Below are 20,085 nucleotides of genomic sequence, written 5' to 3' on the forward strand. Positions count from 1 at the left end.
TAGAGACTAGGCAGAGGATTAAGTTGGGCAGATAATTTTGGACAGATTGCAGTAGAGAGAGATGGTTCACTGGGAGGCCTGTAGCTCAGTAGGGGGCTGCTCTTCCTGCTAAGGGTAATAGCAGAGCGCTGGGAGTGGCTGAAGGTACCATCTTTCAGACCATACATTTAAACTCAGTTTTGGGAGCTGACCACGTGGCTCAGGTTGTAGCACAGTGCAGAGGAGACTCTGGTTTGAGTGTGCGGGGCCTCCAGAGAACATGGACTTAGGGGCTGGAAGGGGGGGATTGGGGAAGGATTGAGAAGTAAAGGCTCAAGGGTGAGTGAACGAGAGAGGGGCCTCCTTCCCCATCAGCCACAAACTCTAGGATGAAAAGCTGATAGAGGTGAAATCTAGCAATGAGGAGATAGGAAGACAGAAGGGAGACTGAAAGGGAAAGATCAATGTTGGAGACAGAAGTAGGGGATGAAGTGAAGGAGAAAGGAAATGGATAGAAGACTTTGGAAAAGGAGTTACAAGGCAGAGGAAAGATGAAAAGAGAGAGACTGCCACAACCTGATTAGAAAAATAAAACGTTCAGTCAAGAAAAGGTGAAAAAAAAAAGATTTTATTTTCAATTTACTGATTAGAATATGTCAGCTTTGGAATTTGCATCTCTGAAATCTTTGAGGACCATATTCAGTCACTGTGCGGTAAGTTAGCTGGATAAACTTGAGCTGCTGAATATATCTGGCTATCTTAGCCTCATCAGATTATCCGGCTAACTTTAAGACAGGTCTATGGGACGACCAGACTTAGCTGGATGAATTATCTGGCTAACTCAGCTCCTCCCGGTTATGCCCCTGGGATGCTTCTGAATTATCTGGCCACATTTTAGCTGGATAAATGCTTGAATATTCTGCTATCTGGCTAAATGCATATGAATATGGACGTCATTGTGTTTTACTCAGTACAGGAGGAAAGCAGAATATAAATTACAAAAAAATGCATTTCTGTGTATTTAATTAAGCTTTTCGGGGGGTTTCCATTTCAGTTTTAATCTGCATGTTTCTATTTCTAATTTGTGGGCACTTATTCTGTGTTTGGTGAGGGCCTGCGTGACACAGGTGTAGAATCTGGATTAGTATTCATAGCGCTCCAGCTTGTTTTGCTTTTCCAGTCCGAGGTATATTGCTGTTCTAGGGGCGGCGGTTGTAAGAACTGCAGTGCTGCCTTTTCAGAGTTGGTCCGTTACTGCTTGAGTCTGGTAGTTAGCCTGTTATGGCATGATAGATTTGCTCTATAGTTTTGTTCTTTGCAGGATTGTTTTCTAAGGAAGGGAAATGGAAGGGTAGCTGCCGCTTGTGATGGTCGAGTTGCTGATAAAAAGGGTTTTTTTGTGCCCGTGCCCTGGATCTTTTAAATCCCTAGCAACGCCTCTGAGTGTCCTATCCCTGGGGAGCTGGCTGGTGTTGGGCACAGCGCAGACGCAATGCGCTTGCTTCCAGGAAGGGAGGAAAGGGATGTTACTGTGGTATCCCCTCCCGGTCATGAGGAGCAGTGCCCAGGCGACATCCCTGCAGCCTTGAGGACTGATGCTGCCTGGGGGCATGTAGTCTGGGATAGGCACGGGAGGAGCGGATTAAAGATGGGAAAACCAAGATGGCGGGGGTGGGGGTGGAAGTGATCTGAATTCCTGAGTGTTCTGTTTCCAATAAAAATGATCTGGCACTTACTGACCGAATAGGAAAGGCACCGCAGCTAAGGGTCAGTGACAGTTGTACAATTTGACACTTGTTGAATTTCCTTCTATAGGAAGAACTTAATTCATCTCTGAAAAATATAATGTTACCTCTTTCTGTTGTGCATGTCCATTTTAGAGTCCAAAACGTTGGATAGGTGTTCTGTACAAATGTCTAATAAGTAACAGTGGGTCACATATCAGACTTTGCCTGCTTTCTCTTCCATCCCCTGTGTTTCTGGCTCACTCATTGCTTCTTTTCCTTCAGTACGGAAATGTTGGTGCCATGGCCATCACGTTAGCACAGACCCTGGGGCAGAATGTCGGCATGATGTGGAACAAGCAGCACACGGCAGCTGGTACAGTTCATACATTTATTACTCCCCGTTCTTAAAGGAAAATAGCAATGCGGAGGCTGCAAGGGGGCCCAGAGGGAAGTCTGCACGTGTTACTTCCACTGGGATCCACTATTAATGAGTACCACAATTAATACCTCACAATTCGGCAACAGATCTGTGTGCTGTGGAGCTGTAAAGCTTACCTGTAACTGAGGTTCTCCATAGACAGCAGGATAAAATTGGTCATGCATGCAAGTGACAAAATCCAACAGCGCCAAAGATGGAGCATTAGCTGACTAAAGCTAGAAAACTCTTAGAAAGCTTTTCTACGTCAAGCGCGGTTGCCCCTCACAGCCGTGAGCTGCAAGGCCCCCTCAATCATATAACAGAGCTTATAATTACAAATCATTTTGAACTCCATGGGGAGGTGGGAGGGTATATATGACTGATTTATCCTGCTGTCTCCGGAGAACACCAGTTACAGGTAAGCAACGTTGCTTTCTCCATGGTACAAGCAAGATGAATCAGCCACACGTGGGGACTCACAAGCTAAGGGATGTCTTGAAGTCCCTTATCCATATTCTCTTTAAGACAACCTGCACAAAAGGGATTTGATGAGGAGTTGGACACAAATCTGAGCTAATATTTAAAGAGATTTCTTAGAACTGACTGCCCAAATGTAATAATATGGCAAGAGTCAGTATCTAAGCAGCAATGAGAGGACAGTACATTCACTCACATCCTTGTAGCAACTTCAGATATTTCCTCAATGGAAGAGGAACCAAGGTGAGCTGGGGAAGCTGTGCTTTGACATGAGGCCTGCCTATGTTTTAATAGCAAATGGAGGTACATTCTTGCAATGCCATGTTTTGTGATTGCTAATCCAGGTCTCTAAGGATCCTGACAAGTTGTTGTGAATTTTCTAACATTGCCGGCAATAGAAACGAAGGGAGAAACAAAATGACAGAAACAGGAAATAAGAGTATTTTGTCACTGCACATCCCTATTCCCTCCTAGAGAACAGTAATTGACACCCAGTCCCCAAGGCCTTAGGCTTATGCTTCGTTTTCATACTTTTACTGGTATACGTGTCCTTTCCATAGGGGACTGCAGATGCCCAGACTCCTGGCTGGGATGCATCATGGAGGACACTGGGTGAGTACCAGGGCTCAGACGTGCAATCCCTTAATGTTAGGTGCTGAAGGAGTTAGGCATCTGGTAGGGAAGGCAGCAGGCGAGAAACTGATGGAAGACTCTGGCTAAATAGTTCCCGATGCACAGAGTCCGAGATCAGTGCAAGGAAGAATGAGTACTCATGCACAGAGGACTGGATCTGATGTATCAAAAGAAGCTAAACTGTGCAACTTAATCCTCTCAACTCGGGCTGTTGTAGGCGATGGGAAAGGGCATGACTTGTACAAGGTAACAGACTATATTACAAAAAGGTGGCAAATCCCAGGCAGTGTGTTGAGGGTGGAAGGAATAATGGTTTCAGTGTTTTCTGATTCTGGTCAGGTGACCATTCCTTTAGCAGTATATATATCTATAATCTATCTATCTCTTGTCAACAGTATATCTAATCTGTCTGGGTTCTGTGTAACCTGGCCTTGCTTGTCACTTCGCGCAGGTATTACCACCCACGGAGATTCTCTCGTTGCAGTATTGATGAGTATCACCATTTCCTGCAGGATGGTGGGGGCTGGTGTCTTTTCAATAAGCCGGTTAAGGTGAGCATGAAGCTTTCACTGCTTGCTGTGCATCCCACAGCATCCCGGCCCAGCTCCTGGCTGGGGACCTCGGGCTTATGAATATGCTGTCTTCCAGCAGCTGAGCTAGTAAGAGAAATATTATTTACTATACCCTGGCTCCCCTTATCACTTCTCCCTACTGCAGTGAGGATAACCCAGCATTTTCGGGTTCAGTCTTTGCAGTAGTCCTAATGGTTTAGAAATGATTCTGTGATTTGACAGACAGCAATCAGGTAAGCAGGTGAGAGTGTCCCTGTATACATCTGAGCTGAGCTTCTCCTGATAGACCACCAGTCATACTCTAAAGGAAAAATGAAAATCTCCAGCGTTTTATGACAAAGAGATTTGGCATCTGTTTTATGGTTCTGATGCAACCTTTCAGTTTCCCTGCTTTAGATGACTCTGAAGGCGTTCTCTTCTGTTCTCTTCCTCCTCCTCCTCCTCTGTGCCCCGCTCCTGCTGCAGCTGCTGGATTCCCCTGAATGTGGCAATGGCTTTGTGGAGGCAGGAGAGGAGTGCGACTGCGGATCGCTGGCTGTGAGTAATCGGGACCTGGAGAGACAGAGCTCTGAATTAGGAACCTTTACCTCTCTCAGGAATAAGCCATTTCCAGAAAATGGAGATTTATAATCGCCCTAAGACTTCCTGATGCTCCATTACCGTACAGAATGACTGGGGAGGGGCATGCGTGAGAACCAATGCCCAGTGCCTGGCTTCACGTTTCGTGAAAAAACCAATATGCTGCTGCACAGAGCCGACTTATCACAGTTTGCTGAGCCAGTTCTGATTAAACTGTCACCCTCGTGCATTAAGCTGCTTAGCATGGCTGCTGCTGCACAGTTCTAAAGAGGTGTCGGCTGTTTCCATTTTGCTAACCTTGATCTGCACCGTACTGACGACAAACATACAGAAATAGAAAAAGAGACTTTCTGTGCCAGAAGGCCCAGGGTGATGTGCAAAGGCTTTCTAAAAAGAAATGTGGCACGGTGTGGCACGGTGTTCTGAATATAGAGTGACAAGATTAAAAAAAAACCAAACTAATAATTTATTTGCCTTTTGACAGGAATGTGCGAGGCTACCAGGAGGCAACTGCTGCAAAAAATGCACGCTTACTCATGAGGCAATGTGCAGCGATGGTCTGTGCTGCAAAGGCTGCAAGGTAAGAGGCTGTGGAAAGGCGCTGGCAGCACACACAGCAGCTGAGGGGTGGGCAGAGCTGCAAGCTGTGGGGGTCATTAAAGCCCCTTCTACTGTCCATGTTCTGCAAATGAAGCTCAACCTCTCCCACCTCAGAGGTTTTAATAATGCAAAACGTATAAGACTTTTCGTGGAAAGGGAGTTTCACAATAGGGGTTCCAAACATTTTTGGCTGTGTGGACTGCTTATCAACTCCCAGCCCATACTTGCCACTTTCTATCTCTTTTTCATCCACCCCTTGCCTGTACCCACTAGTCTCTCTCACTCCCCAAATCCAGCCCCCCCTTTTCATCCATCTCCCTGTTAATTCTGTCTTCCAGTTCATCCCCACCAGGCTCACTCTCTCTGTCCTCTCCCTAGCCCCACCTATCAGTCTTTCTCTCCCTCACCACCATTACTAACGTTTCTCGTCTCACTCTGCTGGTCCTGCTTCCAGCCCACAAGGATTACAGCCTCATGAAGAGAGTGAGGTCCCCCTCCCCCCCACCACCTTTTCTCTGCAGACCACAGGTTGGGAACTCCTGTTCTAGAACAAGGGTGGATTCAAAAGTAATAAAAGAAAATATTTCTTCACAGAAAGGGTGATGGATGCATTGAACAGCCTTCCAATGGAGGAAAGAAAGCCTGGGATAAGCACAGAGGATCCTTAGCTGTGAGGGGTAAAACCTGGGATAAGCACAGAGGATCCTTAGCTGTGAGGGAGTGAGGGGTAAAGCCTGGGATAAGCACAGAGGATCCTTAGCTGTGAGGGAGTGAGGGGTAAAGCCTTGGATAAGCACAGAGGATCCTTAGCTGTGAGGGAGTGAGAGGTAAAGCCTGGGATAAGCACAGAGGATCCTTAGCTGTGAGGGAGGGAGGGGTAAAGCCTGGGACAAGCACAGAGGATCCTTAGCTGTGAGGGAGTGAGGGGTGAAGCCTTGGATAAACACAGAGGATCCTTAGCTGTGGGGAAGTGAGGGGTAAAGCCTGGGATAAGCACAGAGGATCCTTAGCTGTGAGGGAGTGAGAGGTAAAGCCTGGGATAAGCACAGAGGATCCTTAGCTGTGAGGGAGGGAGGGGTAAAGCCTGGGACAAGCACAGAGAATCCTTAGCTGTGAGGGAGTGAGGGGTGAAGCCTGGGATAAACACAGAGGATCCTTAGCTGTGAGGGAGTGAGGGGTAAAGCCTGGGATAAACACAGAGGATCCTTAGCTGTGGGGAAGTGAGGGGTAAAGCCTGGGATAAGCACAGAGGATCCTTAGCTGTGGGGGAGTGAGAGGTAAAGCCTGGGATAAGCACAGAGGATCCTTAGCTGTGAGGGAGGGAGGGGTAAAGCCTGGGATAAGCACAGAGGATCCTTAGCTGTGGGGGAGTGAGGGGTGAAGCCTTGGATAAACACAGAGGATCCTTAGCTGTGGGGAAGTGAGGGGTAAAGCCTGGGATAAGCACAGAGGATCCTTAGCTGTGAGGGAGTGAGAGGTAAAGCCTGGGATAAGCACAGAGGATCCTTAGCGGTGAGGGAGGGAGGGGTAAAGCCTGGGATAAGCACAGAGCATCCTTAGCTGTGGGGGAGTGAGGGGCAAAGCCTGGGATAAGCACAGAGGATCCTTAGCTGTGGGGGAGGGAGGGAGGGGTAAAGCCTGGGATAAGCACAGAGGATCCTTAGCTGTGAGGGAGTGAGAGGTAAAGCCTGGGACAAGCACAGAGGATCCTTAGCTGTGAGGGAGTGAGAGGTAAAGCCTGGGATAAGCACAGAGGATCCTTAGCTGTGAGGGAGTGAGAGGTAAAGCCTGGGATAAGCACAGAGGATCCTTAGCTGTGGGGAAGTGAGGGGTAAAGCCTGGGATAAGCACAGAGGATCCTTAGCTGTGAGGGAGTGAGGGGTAAAGCCTGGGATAAGCACAGAGGATCCTTAGCTGTGAGGGAGTGAGGGGTAAAGCCTGGGATAAGCACAGAGGATCCTTAGCTGTGAGGGAGTGAGGGGTAAAGCCTGGGATAAGCACAGAGGATCCTTAGCTGTGAGGGAGTGAGGGGTAAAGCCTGGGATAAGCACAGAGGATCCTTAGCTGTGAGGGAGTGAGGGGTAAAGCCTGGGATAAGCACAGAGGATCCTTAGCTGTGAGGGAGTGAGGGGTAAAGCCTGGGATAAGCACAGAGGATCCTTAGCTGTGAGGGAGTGAGGGGTAAAGCCTGGGATAAGCACAGAGGATCCTTAGCTGTGAGGGAGTGAGGGGTAAAGCCTGGGATAAGCACAGAGGATCCTTAGCTGTGGGGGAGTAAGGGGTAAAGCCTGGGATAAGCACAGAGGATCCTTAGCTGTGAGGGAGTGAGGGGCAAAGCCTGGGATAAGCACAGAGGATCCTTAGCTGTGGGGGAGTGAGAGGTAAAGCCTGGGATAAGCACAGAGGATCCTTAGCTGTGAGGGAGTGAGAGGTAAAGCCTGGGATAAGCACAGAGGATCCTTAGCTGTGAGGGAGTGAGAGGTAAAGCCTGGGATAAGCACAGAGGATCCTTAGCTGTGGGGGAGTGAGGGGTAAAGCCTGGGATAAGCACAGAGGATCCTTAGCTGTGAGGGAGTGAGGGGTAAAGCCTGGGATAAGCACAGAGGATCCTTAGCTGTGGGGGAGGGAGGGGTAAAGCCTGGGATAAGCACAGAGGATCCTTAGCTGTGAGGGAGTGAGGGGTAAAGCCTGGGATAAGCACAGAGGATCCTTAGCTGTGGGGGAGGGAGGGGTAAAGCCTGGGATAAGCACAGAGGATCCTTAGCTGTGAGGGAGTGAGGGGTAAAGCCTGGGATAAGCACAGAGGATCCTGAGCTGTGAGGGAGTGAGGGGTAAAGCCTGGGATAAGCACAGAGGATCCTTAGCTGTGAGGGAGTGAGGGGTAAAGCCTGGGATAAGCACAGAGAATCCTGAGCTGTGGGGGGAGTGAGGGGTAAAGCCTGGGATAAGCACAGAGGATCCTTAGCTGTGAGGGAGTGAGGGGCAAAGCCTGGGATAAGCACAGAGGATCCTGAGCTGTGAGGGAGTGAGGGGTAAAGCCTGGGATAAGCACAGAGGATCCTTAGCTGTGAGGGAGTGAGGGGCAAAGCCTGGGATAAGCACAGAGGATCCTTAGCTGTGGGAGGGAGTGAGGGGCAAAGCCTGGGATAAGCACAGAGGATCCTTAGCTGTGGGGGAGTGAGGGGTAAAGCCTGGGATAAGCACAGAGGATCCTTAGCTGTGGTGGGAGTGAGAGGTAAAGCCTGGGATAAGCACAGAGGATCCTTAGCTGTGGGGGAGTGAGGGGTAAAGCCTGGGATAAGCACAGAGGATCCTTAGCTGTGAGGGAGTGAGGGGCAAAGCCTGGGATAAGCACAGAGGATCCTTAGCTGTGAGGGGAGTGAGGGGTAAAGCCTGGGATAAGCACAGAGGATCCTTAGCTGTGAGGGAGGGAGGGAGGGGTAAAGCCTGGGATAAGCACAGAGGATCCTTAGCTGTGAGGGAGTGAGGGGCAAAGCCTGGGATAAGCACAGAGGATCCTTAGCTGTGAGGGAGTGAGGGGTAAAGCCTGGGATAAGCACAGAGGATCCTTAGCTGTGAGGGAGTGAGGGGTAAAGCCTGGGATAAGCACAGAGGATCCTTAGCTGTGGGGGAGTGAGGGGTAAAGCCTGGGATAAGCACAGAGGATCCTTAGCTGTGAGGGAGTGAGGGGTAAAGCCTGGGATAAGCACAGAGGATCCTTAGCTGTGGGGGAGTAAGGGGTAAAGCCTGGGATAAGCACAGAGGATCCTTAGCTGTGGGGGAGTAAGGGGTAAAGCCTGGGATAAGCACAGAGGATCCTTAGCTGTGGGGGAGTGAGAGGTAAAGCCTGGGATAAGCACAGAGGATCCTTAGCTGTGGGGAAGTGAGGGGTAAAGCCTGGGATAAGCACAGAGGATCCTTAGCTGTGGGGGAGTGAGGGGTAAAGCCTGGGATAAGCACAGAGGATCCTTAGCTGTGGGGGAGTAAGGGGTAAAGCCTGGGATAAGCACAGAGGATCCTTAGCTGTGGGGGAGTGAGGGGTAAAGCCTGGGATAAGCACAGAGGATCCTTAGCTGTGATGGAGGGAGAGGTAAAGCCTGGGATAAGCACAGAGGATCCTTAGCTGTGAGGGAGGGAGGGGTAAAGCCTGGGATAAGCACAGAGGATCTTTAGCTGTGGGGAAGTGAGGGGTAAAGCCTGGGATAAGCACAGAGGATCCTTAGCTGTGGGGAAGTGAGGGGTAAAGCCTGGGATAAGCACAGAGGATCCTTAGCTGTGAGGGAGTGAGGGGTAAAGCCTGGGATAAGCACAGAGGATCCTTAGCTGTGAGGGAGTGAGGGGTAAAGCCTGGGATAAGCACAGAGGATCCTTAGCTGTGAGGGAGTGAGGGGTAAAGCCTGGGATAAGCACAGAGGATCCTTAGCTGTGAGGGAGTGAGGGGGCAAAGCCTGGGATAAGCACAGAGGATCCTTAGCTGTGGGGGAGTGAGGGGTAAAGCCTGGGATAAGCACAGAGGATCCTTAGCTGTGGGGAAGTGAGGGGTAAAGCCTGGGATAAGCACAGAGGATCCTTAGCTGTGAGGGAGTGAGGGGTAAAGCCTGGGATAAGCACAGAGGATCCTAAGCTGTGGGGAAGTGAGGGGTAAAGCCTGGGATAAGCACAGAGGATCTTTAGCTGTGGGGGAGTGAGAGGTAAAGCCTGGGATAAGCACAGAGGATCCTTAGCTGTGAGGGAGTGAGGGGTAAAGCCTGGGATAAGCACAGAGGATCCTTAGCTGTGAGGGAGTGAGGGGTAAAGCCTGGGATAAGCACAGAGGATCCTTAGCTGTGAGGGAGGGAGGGAGGGGTAAAGCCTGGGATAAGCACAGAGGATCCTTAGCTGTGAGGGAGTGAGGGGTAAAGCCTGGGATAAGCACAGAGGATCCTTAGCTGTGGGGGAGTGAGAGGTAAAGCCTGGGATAAGCACAGAGGATCCTTAGCTGTGAGGGAGTGAGGGGCAAAGCCTGGGATAAGCACAGAGGATCCTTAGCTGTGGGGGAGTAAGGGGTAAAGCCTGGGATAAGCACAGAGGATCCTTAGCTGTGGGGGAGTGAGAGGTAAAGCCTGGGATAAGCACAGAGGATCCTTAGCTGTGGGGGAGTGAGAGGTAAAGCCTGGGATAAGCACAGAGGATCCTTAGCTGTGGGGAAGTGAGGGGTAAAGCCTGGGATAAGCACAGAGGATCCTTAGCTGTGAGGGAGTGAGGGGTAAAGCCTGGGATAAGCACAGAGGATCCTTAGCTGTGGGGGAGTAAGGGGTAAAGCCTGGGATAAGCACAGAGGATCCTTAGCTGTGAGGGAGTGAGGGGTAAAGCCTGGGATAAGCACAGAGGATCCTTAGCTGTGAGGGAGGGAGGGAGCGGTAAAGCCTGGGATAAGCACAGAGGATCCTTAGCTGTGAGGGAGTGAGGGGCAAAGCCTGGGATAAGCACAGAGGATCCTTAGCTGTGAGGGAGGGAGGGGTAAAGCCTGGAATAAGCACAGAGGATCCTTAGCTGTGAGGGAGGGAGGGGTAAAGCCTGGGATAAGCACAGAGGATCCTTAGCTGTGAGGGAGGGAGGGGTAAAGCCTGGGATAAGCACAGAGGATCCTTAGCTGTGAGGGGAGGGAGGGAGCGGTAAAGCCTGGGATAAGCACAGAGGATCCTTAGCTGTGAGGGAGTGAGGGGTAAAGCCTGGGATAAGCACAGAGGATCCTTAGCTGTGAGGGAGGGAGGGGTAAAGCCTGGGATAAGCACAGAGGATCCTTAGCTGTGAGGGAGTGAGGGGCAAAGCCTGGGATAAGCACAGAGGATCCTTAGCTGTGAGGGAGTGAGGGGTAAAGCCTGGGATAAGCACAGAGGATCCTTAGCTGTGGGGGAGTGAGGGGTAAAGCCTGGGATAAGCACAGAGGATCCTTAGCTGTGAGGGAGTGAGGGGTAAAGCCTGGGATAAGCACAGAGGATCCTTAGCTGTGAGGGAGTGAGGGGTAAAGCCTGGGATAAGCACAGAGGATCCTTAGCTGTGGGGGAGTGAGGGGTAAAGCCTGGGATAAGCACAGAGGATCCTTAGCTGTGAGGGAGTGAGGGGCAAAGCCTGGGATAAGCACAGAGGATCCTTAGCTGTGAGGGAGTGAGGGGTAAAGCCTGGGATAAGCACAGAGGATCCTTAGCTGTGAGGGAGGGAGGGAGGGGTAAAGCCTGGGATAAGCACAGAGGATCCTTAGCTGTGAGGGAGGGAGGGAGGGGTAAAGCCTGGGATAAGCACAGAGGATCCTTAGCTGTGAGGGAGTGAGGGGCAAAGCCTGGGATAAGCACAGAGGATCCTTAGCTGTGGGGGAGTGAGAGGTAAAGTCTGGGATAAGCACAGAGGATCCTTAGCTGTGAGGGAGTAAGGGGTAAAGCCTGGGATAAGCACAGAGGATCCTTAGCTGTGAGGGAGTGAGGGGTAAAGCCTGGGATAAGCACAGAGGATCCTTAGCTGTGAGGGAGTAAGGGGTAAAGCCTGGGATAAGCACAGAGGATCCTTAGCTGTGAGGGAGTGAGGGGTAAAGCCTGGGATAAGCACAGAGGATCCTTAGCTGTGAGGGAGTGAGGGGTAAAGCCTGGGATAAGCACAGAGGATCCTTAGCTGTGAGGGAGGGAGGGAGGGGTAAAGCCTGGGATAAGCACAGAGGATCCTTAGCTGTGAGGGAGGGAGGGAGGGGTAAAGCCTGGGATAAGCACAGAGGATCCTTAGCTGTGAGGGAGGGAGGGAGGGGTAAAGCCTGGGATAAGCACAGAGGATCCTTAGCTGTGGGGGGAGTGAGGAGTAAAGCCTGGGATAAGCACAGAGGATCCTTAGCTGTGAGGGGAGTGAGGGATAAAGCCTGGGATAAGCACAGAGGATCCTTAGCTGTGAGGGAGGGAGGGAGGGGCAAAGCCTGGGATAAGCACAGAGGATCCTTAGCTGTGGGGGAGTGAGAGGTAAAGCCTAGGATAAGCACAGAGGATCCTTAGCTGTGAGGGAGTGAGGGGTAAAGCCTGGGATAAGCACAGAGGATCCTTAGCTGTGAGGGAGTAAGGGGTAAAGCCTGGGATAAGCACAGAGGATCCTTAGCTGTGAGGGAGTGAGGGGCAAAGCCTGGGATAAGCACAGAGGATCCTTAGCTGTGGGGGAGTGAGGGGCAAAGCCTGGGATAAGCACAGAGGATCCTTAGCTGTGGGGGAGTGAGGGGCAAAGCCTGGGATAAGCACAGAGGATCCTTAGCTGTGAGGGAGTGAGGGGTAAAGCCTGGGATAAGCACAGAGGATCCTTAGCTGTGAGGGAGTAAGGGGTAAAGCCTGGGATAAGCACAGAGGATCCTTAGCTGTGAGGGAGTGAGGGGCAAAGCCTGGGATAAGCACAGAGGATCCTTAGCTGTGGGGGAGTGAGGGGCAAAGCCTGGGATAAGCACAGAGGATCCTTAGCTGTGGGGGAGTGAGAGGTAAAGCCTGGGATAAGCACAGAGGATCCTTAGCTGTGAGGGAGTGAGGGGCAAAGCCTGGGATAAGCACAGAGGATCCTTAGCTTTGGGGGAGTGAGGGGTAAAGCCTGGGATAAGCACAGAGGATCCTTAGCTGTGAGGGAGTGAGAGGTAAAGCCTGGGATAAGCACAGAGGATCCTTAGCTGTGGGGGAGTAAGGGGTAAAGCCTGGGATAAGCACAGAGGATCCTGAGCTGTGGGGAAGTGAGGGGTAAAGCCTGGGATAAGCACAGAGGATCCTTAGCTGTGGGGAAGTGAGGGGTAAAGCCTGGGATAAGCACAGAGGATCCTTAGCTGTGAGGGAGTGAGGGGCAAAGCCTGGGATAAGCACAGAGGATCCTGAGCTGTGGGGAAGTGAGGGGTAAAGCCTGGGATAAGCACAGAGGATCCTTAGCTGTCGGGGAGTGAGGGGTAAAGCCTGGGATAAGCAAAGAGGATCCTTAGCTGTGGGGGAGTGAGGGGTAAAGCCTGGGATAAGCACAGAGGATCCTTAGCTGTGGGGGAGTGAGGGGTAAAGCCTGGGATAAGCACAGAGGATCCTTAGCTGTGAGGGAGTGAGGGGCAAAGCCTGGGATAAGCACAGAGGATCCTTAGCTGTGGGGGAGTGACAGGTAAAGCCTGGGATAAGCACAGAGGATCCTTAGCTGTGAGGGAGTGAGGGGTAAAGCCTGGGATAAGCACAGAGGATCCTTAGCTGTGGGGGAGTGAGGGGCAAAGCCTGGGATAAGCACAGAGGATCCTTAGCTGTGGGGAAGTGAGGGGTAAAGCCTGGGATAAACACAGAGGATCCTTAGCTGTGAGGGAGTGAGGGGCAAAGCCTGGGATAAGCACAGAGGATCCTTAGCTGTGGGGGAGTAAGGGGTAAAGCCTGGGATAAGCACAGAGGATCCTTAGCTGTGAGGGAGTGAGGGGTAAAGCCTGGGATAAGCACAGAGGATCCTTAGCTGTGAGGGAGGGAGGGAGGGGTAAAGCCTGGGATAAGCACAGAGGATCCTTAGCTGTGAGGGAGTGAGGGGTAAAGCCTGGGATAAGCACAGAGGATCCTTAGCTGTGAGGGAGGGAGGGGTAAAGCCTGGGATAAGCACAGAGGATCCTTAGCTGTGAGGGAGGGAGGGGTAAAGCCTGGGATAAGCACAGAGGATCCTTAGCTGTGAGGGAGGGAGGGGTAAAGCCTGGGATAAGCACAGAGGATCCTTAGCTGTGAGGGAGGGAGGGGTAAAGCCTGGGATAAGCACAGAGGATCCTTAGCTGTGAGGGAGGGAGGGGTAAAGCCTGGGATAAGCACAGAGGATCCTTAGCTGTGAGGGAGTGAGGGGTAAAGCCTGGGATAAGCACAGAGGATCCTTAGCTGTGAGGGAGGGAGGGGTAAAGCCTGGGATAAGCACAGAGGATCCTTAGCTGTGAGGGAGGGAGGGGTAAAGCCTGGGATAAGCACAGAGGATCCTTAGCTGTGAGGGAGGGAGGGAGGGGTAAAGCCTGGGATAAGCACAGAGGATCCTTAGCTGTGAGGGAGGGAGGGGTAAAGCCTGGGACAAGCACAGAGGATCCTTAGCTGTGAGGGAGGGAGGGGTAAAGCCTGGGATAAGCACAGAGGATCCTTAGCTGTGAGGGAGTGAGGGGTAAAGCCTGGGATAAGCACAGAGGATCCTTAGCTGTGAGGGAGTGAGGGGTAAAGCCTGGGATAAGCACAGAGGATCCTTAGCTGTGAGGGAGTGAGGGGTAAAGCCTGGGATAAGCACAGAGGATCCTTAGCTGTGAGGGAGTGAGGGGTAAAGCCTGGGATAAGCACAGAGGATCCTTAGCTGTGAGGGAGTGAGGGGTAAAGCCTGGGATAAGAACAGAGGATCCTTAGCTGTGGGGGAGTGAGGGGTAAAGCCTGGGATAAGCACAGAGGATCCTTAGCTGTGAGGGAGTGAGGGGTAAAGCCTGGTTTAAGCACAGAGGATCCTTAGCTGTGAGGGAGTGAGGGGTAAAGCCTGGGACAAGCACAGAGGATCCTTAGCTGTGAGGGAGTGAGGGGTAAAGCCTGGGATAAGCACAGAGGATCCTTAGCTGTGAGGGAGTGAGGGGTAAAGCCTGGGATAAGCACAGAGGATCCTTAGCTGTGAGGGAGTGAGGGGTAAAGCCTGGGATAAGCACAGAGGATCCTTAGCTGTGAGGGAGTGAGGGGTAAAGCCTGGGACAAGCACAGAGGATCCTTAGCTGTGAGGGAGTGAGGGGTAAAGCCTGGGATAAGCACAGAGGATCCTTAGCTGTGGGGGGAGTGAGGGGTAAAGCCTGGGATAAGCACAGAGGATCCTTAGCTGTGGGGGAGTGAGGGGTAAAGCCTGGGATAAGCACAGAGGATCCTTAGCTGTGAGGGAGGGAGGGGTAAAGCCTGGGACAAGCACAGAGGATCCTTAGCTGTGGGGGAGTGAGGGGTAAAGCCTGGGATAAGCACAGAGGATCCTTAGCTGTGGGGGATGAGGGGTAAAGCCTGGAATAAGCACAGAGGATCCTTGGAGGGGGCGGTAAGAGGGGATGAGGGGTGAAGCCCGGGCTAGGCACAGAGGATCCTTAGCTAGGGGGATGAGGGATAAAACCTTAGATAAGCACGAGACTTAGCTTGGAGGAAGCTGGAGATCTTATAGGGAAAATGGGCAGATTTGATGGGCCTTGCAGATGGTTTTTTTTACATTAAGTTCATTAAGCAACAACTATACGGCAGGCAAATGCAGTAGTCTCTGGTCCCTCTGTCATTGTTTTATGGCTTCACAGAGTAGTCTCTTGCACCTGTAGTGCTGGTGTCAGATGAGTCGTGGATGTTCTGGCTCCAGTCTTCACATCCATCTGCTTCCACTGACTTCTCACTGCAGAGCAGAAGGATGGTTACAGCTCCATTTCTGCTCTCTTTCAGTATCAACCCAGAGGAATGGTCTGCCGGGATTCGGTGAATGAGTGTGACGTCCCAGAGATGTGTCCTGGAGACTCCAGCCAGGTGAGGATGAGGACAACAAAAGATCCATGGCTGACCTTACCATGATGGTTAAATTGGAGCTAAGCAAGGGATGTAAAGGAAAAGAAAAAGAGAGAGAGAGAATTAGGGGGGGGGGGGGGGGGGCAGGGGATGAGAAAGTATGAGTAAAACATACGGATTTCACCTCCTCTGATTCAGATTTCAGCCTTCCAGCCTCTCTGGTGCTCAAATAAAAACAGCAAGACTAACACAAGTAAGAGAGAGAGCAGTGTCCTTGGCAGGACCCATTCTGTGGAACACCATGCCTTTAGAGTTAAGGTTACAAACAGACAGCAAAACCTTTAGAAAAAGCTTAAAAACCTGGCTATTTAAGCAAGCTCATCAAATTGAGAAGGGGAAGAGTGAAGCCGGCGAAGTGTGAGGTACAAACAAATGAACATCAACACACACCAATACAATCAATATGTGTGTGGCTGTATTTTTATTCTTTTACTTTATCTTATCTCCCATCACTCTAAGATAAAGCAACACTTTTAAAGATAGCATTATTTTCAAACCTGAGAGAAAATTCTGCACAGTATTGTATCACAAACCAATTATTTTCTTTAAAAACTATGTAGCGAATGATTATGGCACCTGTGTAAATTAATATATTGCAGCATCCTATTTATGTGCCCTATTGTAAACTGTTGTGACGGATCCCTCTTAACGACGGTATAGAAAAGATCTAAATAAATAAATAAATGTTAGTCTACTAATAATTTTTGAATTCTTAGTCCACCTTTACAAATAATGCTCAAGGCCGCTTACAGCATTATTAGACTGTACACTCTTTTGGGCAGTCTGAATGCTAAATGGGTACCTGGAACAACATGAGGTAAAGTGACTTGCCCAAGGTCATAAGGAATGACAGAGAAAGGTGTGGGATTTTAACCTTGGTTCTCAATCCATTTATCTAGCCCAGGGGTAGGCAGCTCCGGTCCTAGAGAACCACAAACAGGTCCTGTTTTTCAGGACAGCCACAATGAATATGCATGAGATATATTTGCATACAGTGGAGGCTGGGCATGCAAACATACCTCATGCATATTCATTGCGGATATCCTGAAAACCAGATCTGATTGTGGCACTCCAGGAGAGGCATTGCTGACCTCCTGCTTTAACCACTAGACTACTCCTTCTCCTGTTGGGGTAGGGACCTTGTGATTTTTTGGCTGCAATGCTGCATATATGAGCAACTTCGTATACATGGGGGCGGATTTTCAGAGCCCTGCTCACGTAAATCCGCCCAAAACCGGGCGGATTTACGCGAGCAGGGCCCTGCGCGCCGGTGAGCCTATTTTACATAGGCTCACCGGCGCGCGCAGAACCCCGGGACTCGCGTAAGTCCCGGGGTTTTCGGAGTGGGCGTGTCGGGAGGCGTGTCAGGGGGCGGGGCCGGAGCGCGCGGCGTTGCAGGGGCGTGTCGGCAGCGTTTGGGGGGCGGGTACAGGGGCGTGGCTACGGCCTGGGGGCGTGGCCGCGCCCTCCGTACCCGCCCCCAGGTCGCGGCCCGGTGCGCAGGAGGCCCGCTGGCGCGCGGGGATTTACGCCTCCCTCCGGGAGGCGTAAATCCCCCGACAAAGGTAGGATGGGGGTTTAGACAGGGCCGGGCGGGTGGGTTAGGTAGGGGAAGGGAGGGGAAGGTGAGGGGAGGGCAAAGGAAAGTTCCCTTCTAGGCCGCTCCGATTTCGGAGCGGCCTAGGAGGGAACGGGGGTAGGCTGCGCGGCTCGGCGCGCGCAGGCTATACGAAATCGATAGCCTTGCGCGCGCCGATCCAGGATTTTAGCCGATACGCGCGACTACGCGCGTATCTACTAAAATCCAGCATACTTTTGTTTGCGCCTGGAGCGCAAACAAAAGTAGGCTGTTCGCGCTCGTCTGAAAATCTACCCCATAATGTATTAGCGAGAGTAAAGAGAAAAGGAGAAATGAGAAATTTTGGCAATAAATTAATAATCTTGGTGACTTTTTATTTCATAAAAGAGCAGACAAATTAGGACATGGTGGTACAAGTATCTTTCTATGCCTGGCACTGCATATTCAGCCCCCGCACAATAGTAATTTTGATCTGCTTGGCTATTTAAGCCCTCTGTGACTTTAGTCTGTTTGTTCTCTCTGCAGTGCCCCCCCAACCTGCATAAACTGGATGGTTATGTATGCGAAAATGAACAGGTAACACACCAACCTTTTCACCTGCACACGCAGACAAGTGTACAAACGGGCATGCAAAAAAACAGATAAGCTCAGGTTGTGAATCTATCAGCCACATACCCAGACTTCCGGTCACACACTGGACCTCATACCAGCTGCAACCCAACTATTGCAGCAAATTGCAATTGAAAACATACAGACCATCCATTTTAACCGATTACAGACCACTACCAGATTTGAAATGCACCTATTCTCACTCCAAATAGTCAACCTTGAAGTTACCCCAAGACTTGTCCAACCAACATCTCACATAATGTGGATAAGTGGATAACATAAAATTCTGTTCCCGACCCAATATGGTTTCAGGAAATCCTTAAGTACAGAATCACTACTAATCTCCCTGACTGACTACCTTATCATGGGCCTGGATAAAGGTCAAGCATACTTGCTAATCCTCCTGGACCTCTCAGCTGCCTTTGATACGGTTAACCACTCCATCTTACTAATTCAACTAGCGAATATTGGAATAACAGGAACAGCTCTATCGTGGTTCAAATCGTACTTAGGAAACAGAAAATACAAAGTTAAACTACACAACAAAGAATCTCAGCACTACGCTTCCTCTTCAGGAGTTCCGCAGGGCTCCTTCCTCTCACCAACGCTCTTTAATATCTACCTGCTCCCTCTTTGCCAACTTCTAAACAAATTAAACCTTAAACACTATCTATATGCAGATGACGTCCAGATAGTCATCCCCATCAAAGAATCCTATACTAAAACTCTTGAATTCTGGGAATCTTGTCTTCAAAAAATTGATGGACTCCTCTCCAACCTAAATCTAATACTAAACTCTTCAAAAAGCGAACTCCTCCTAATTTCCACCGAAAACAGTAATACAGACACAAATCCTCCACCGAATTTACAAACCCCACAAGTAAGAAACCTAGGAGCTATCTTTGATAATAAGCTAAACCTTAAATCATTCATAAATCAAACCACTAAGGACTGTTTCTATAAACTCCAAGTCTTAAAAAGAATAAGACCGCTGTTTCACTTTCAAGACTATAGATCAATTCTTCAATCAATAATATTCGCGAAACTAGATTACTGCAACTCCTTACTATTAGGTCTTCCCTCTTCTCACACTAAACCCCTTCAGATGGTTCAAAACACGGCTGCAAGAATATTAACAAACTCCCGGAGAAGAGATCACATATCACCAATTCTCAAAGACTTACATTGGCTGCCAATTCAATACAGAATTATTTATAAGTCCATTACCATTATTTACAAAACCATACATCAACACTCTCAGCTCAACCTTCAAATTCCTCTCAAAATATTTACTTCAAATAGACCAATCAGAGAGTCCTACAAAGAATCCTTACAAATACCACATTCCAAAACTATGCGACACATAACAGCCAGAGACAGGGCTTTCTCCACCGCAGGACCATCACTGTGGAACTCCATCCCACCAGATTTGCGACAGGAACCCTGCCTCCCCACTTTCAGGAAAAGACTCAAAACATGGCTTTTTATGAAAGCATTTCCTGACCTAAACTGAACCTTAATCAGTCTTTGACTAATCACTCTGACTTTACCTTAACATAGAAATTAACTCCACAGCATTAGGGCAATTCGTTATTACCTCAAATGCATTGATATGCATATATGTATCATATGTATCTAGTTAAAAACCCCAGCTTCTTTTCTCTGTTCCAAGTTATTACTACCCTGTTTTATTGTAACTGCAACCCTTAACTTTCACTTGTATATTGTTACTATTACTACCTTTTTTAATTTTTGTTATTTATTGTTATTTATGACCTCTTGTTACCTCTTCACTTGTTAATTGTAAACCGACACGATGCGATACCCATCGCGAATGCCGGTATAGAAAAACTTTAAATAAATAAATAAATAAATAAGTGCAAGGTGATGCATATAGGGAAAAATAACCCATGCTATAATTACACAATGTTGGGTTCCATATTAGGTGCTACAACCCAAGAAAGAGATCTAGGTGTCATAGTGGACAACACATTGAAATCGTCGGTGCAGTGTGCTGCGGCAGTCAAAAAAGCAAACAGAATGTTGGGAATTATTAGAAAAGGAATGATGAATAAAATGGAAAATGTCATAATGCCTCTGTATCGCTCCATGGTGAGACCGCACCTTGAATACTGTGTACAATTCTGGTCGCCGCATCTCAAAAAAGATATAATTGCGATGGAGAAGGTACAGAGAAGGGCTACCAAAATGATAAAGGGAATGGAACAACTCCCCTATGAGGAAAGACTAAAGAGGTTAGGACTTTTCAGCTTGGAGAAGAGACGACTGAGGGGGGATATGATAGAGGTGTTTAAAATCATGAGAGGTCTAGAACGGGTAGATGTGAATCGGTTATTTACTCTTTCGGATAGTAGAA

The 20,085-nt window shown here is 49.7% G+C and overlaps 1 protein-coding gene across 5 annotated transcripts in view; it reads left to right on the forward strand.

The window, feature by feature from the left end:
- ADAM11 (ADAM metallopeptidase domain 11) overlaps nucleotides 1-20,085 on the forward strand; it is an 85,406-nt gene that overhangs the window by 38,493 nt on the left and 26,828 nt on the right. For all 5 annotated transcript variants that reach the window (XM_029572918.1, XM_029572917.1, XM_029572920.1 and 2 more), the window contains exons 13-19: nucleotides 1,989-2,079; nucleotides 3,162-3,213; nucleotides 3,686-3,785; nucleotides 4,272-4,343; nucleotides 4,870-4,965; nucleotides 15,401-15,481; nucleotides 17,625-17,675. In XM_029572918.1, the coding sequence (XP_029428778.1) occupies nucleotides 1,989-2,079; nucleotides 3,162-3,213; nucleotides 3,686-3,785; nucleotides 4,272-4,343; nucleotides 4,870-4,965; nucleotides 15,401-15,481; nucleotides 17,625-17,675 (543 nt within the window). The remainder of the gene's footprint in view (nucleotides 1-1,988; nucleotides 2,080-3,161; nucleotides 3,214-3,685; nucleotides 3,786-4,271; nucleotides 4,344-4,869; nucleotides 4,966-15,400; nucleotides 15,482-17,624; nucleotides 17,676-20,085) is intronic.

The sequence above is a fragment of the Rhinatrema bivittatum genome, chromosome 12 (genome assembly GCF_901001135.1).
Source record: "Rhinatrema bivittatum chromosome 12, aRhiBiv1.1, whole genome shotgun sequence".
Classification (NCBI taxonomy): Eukaryota; Metazoa; Chordata; class Amphibia; order Gymnophiona; family Rhinatrematidae; genus Rhinatrema; species Rhinatrema bivittatum.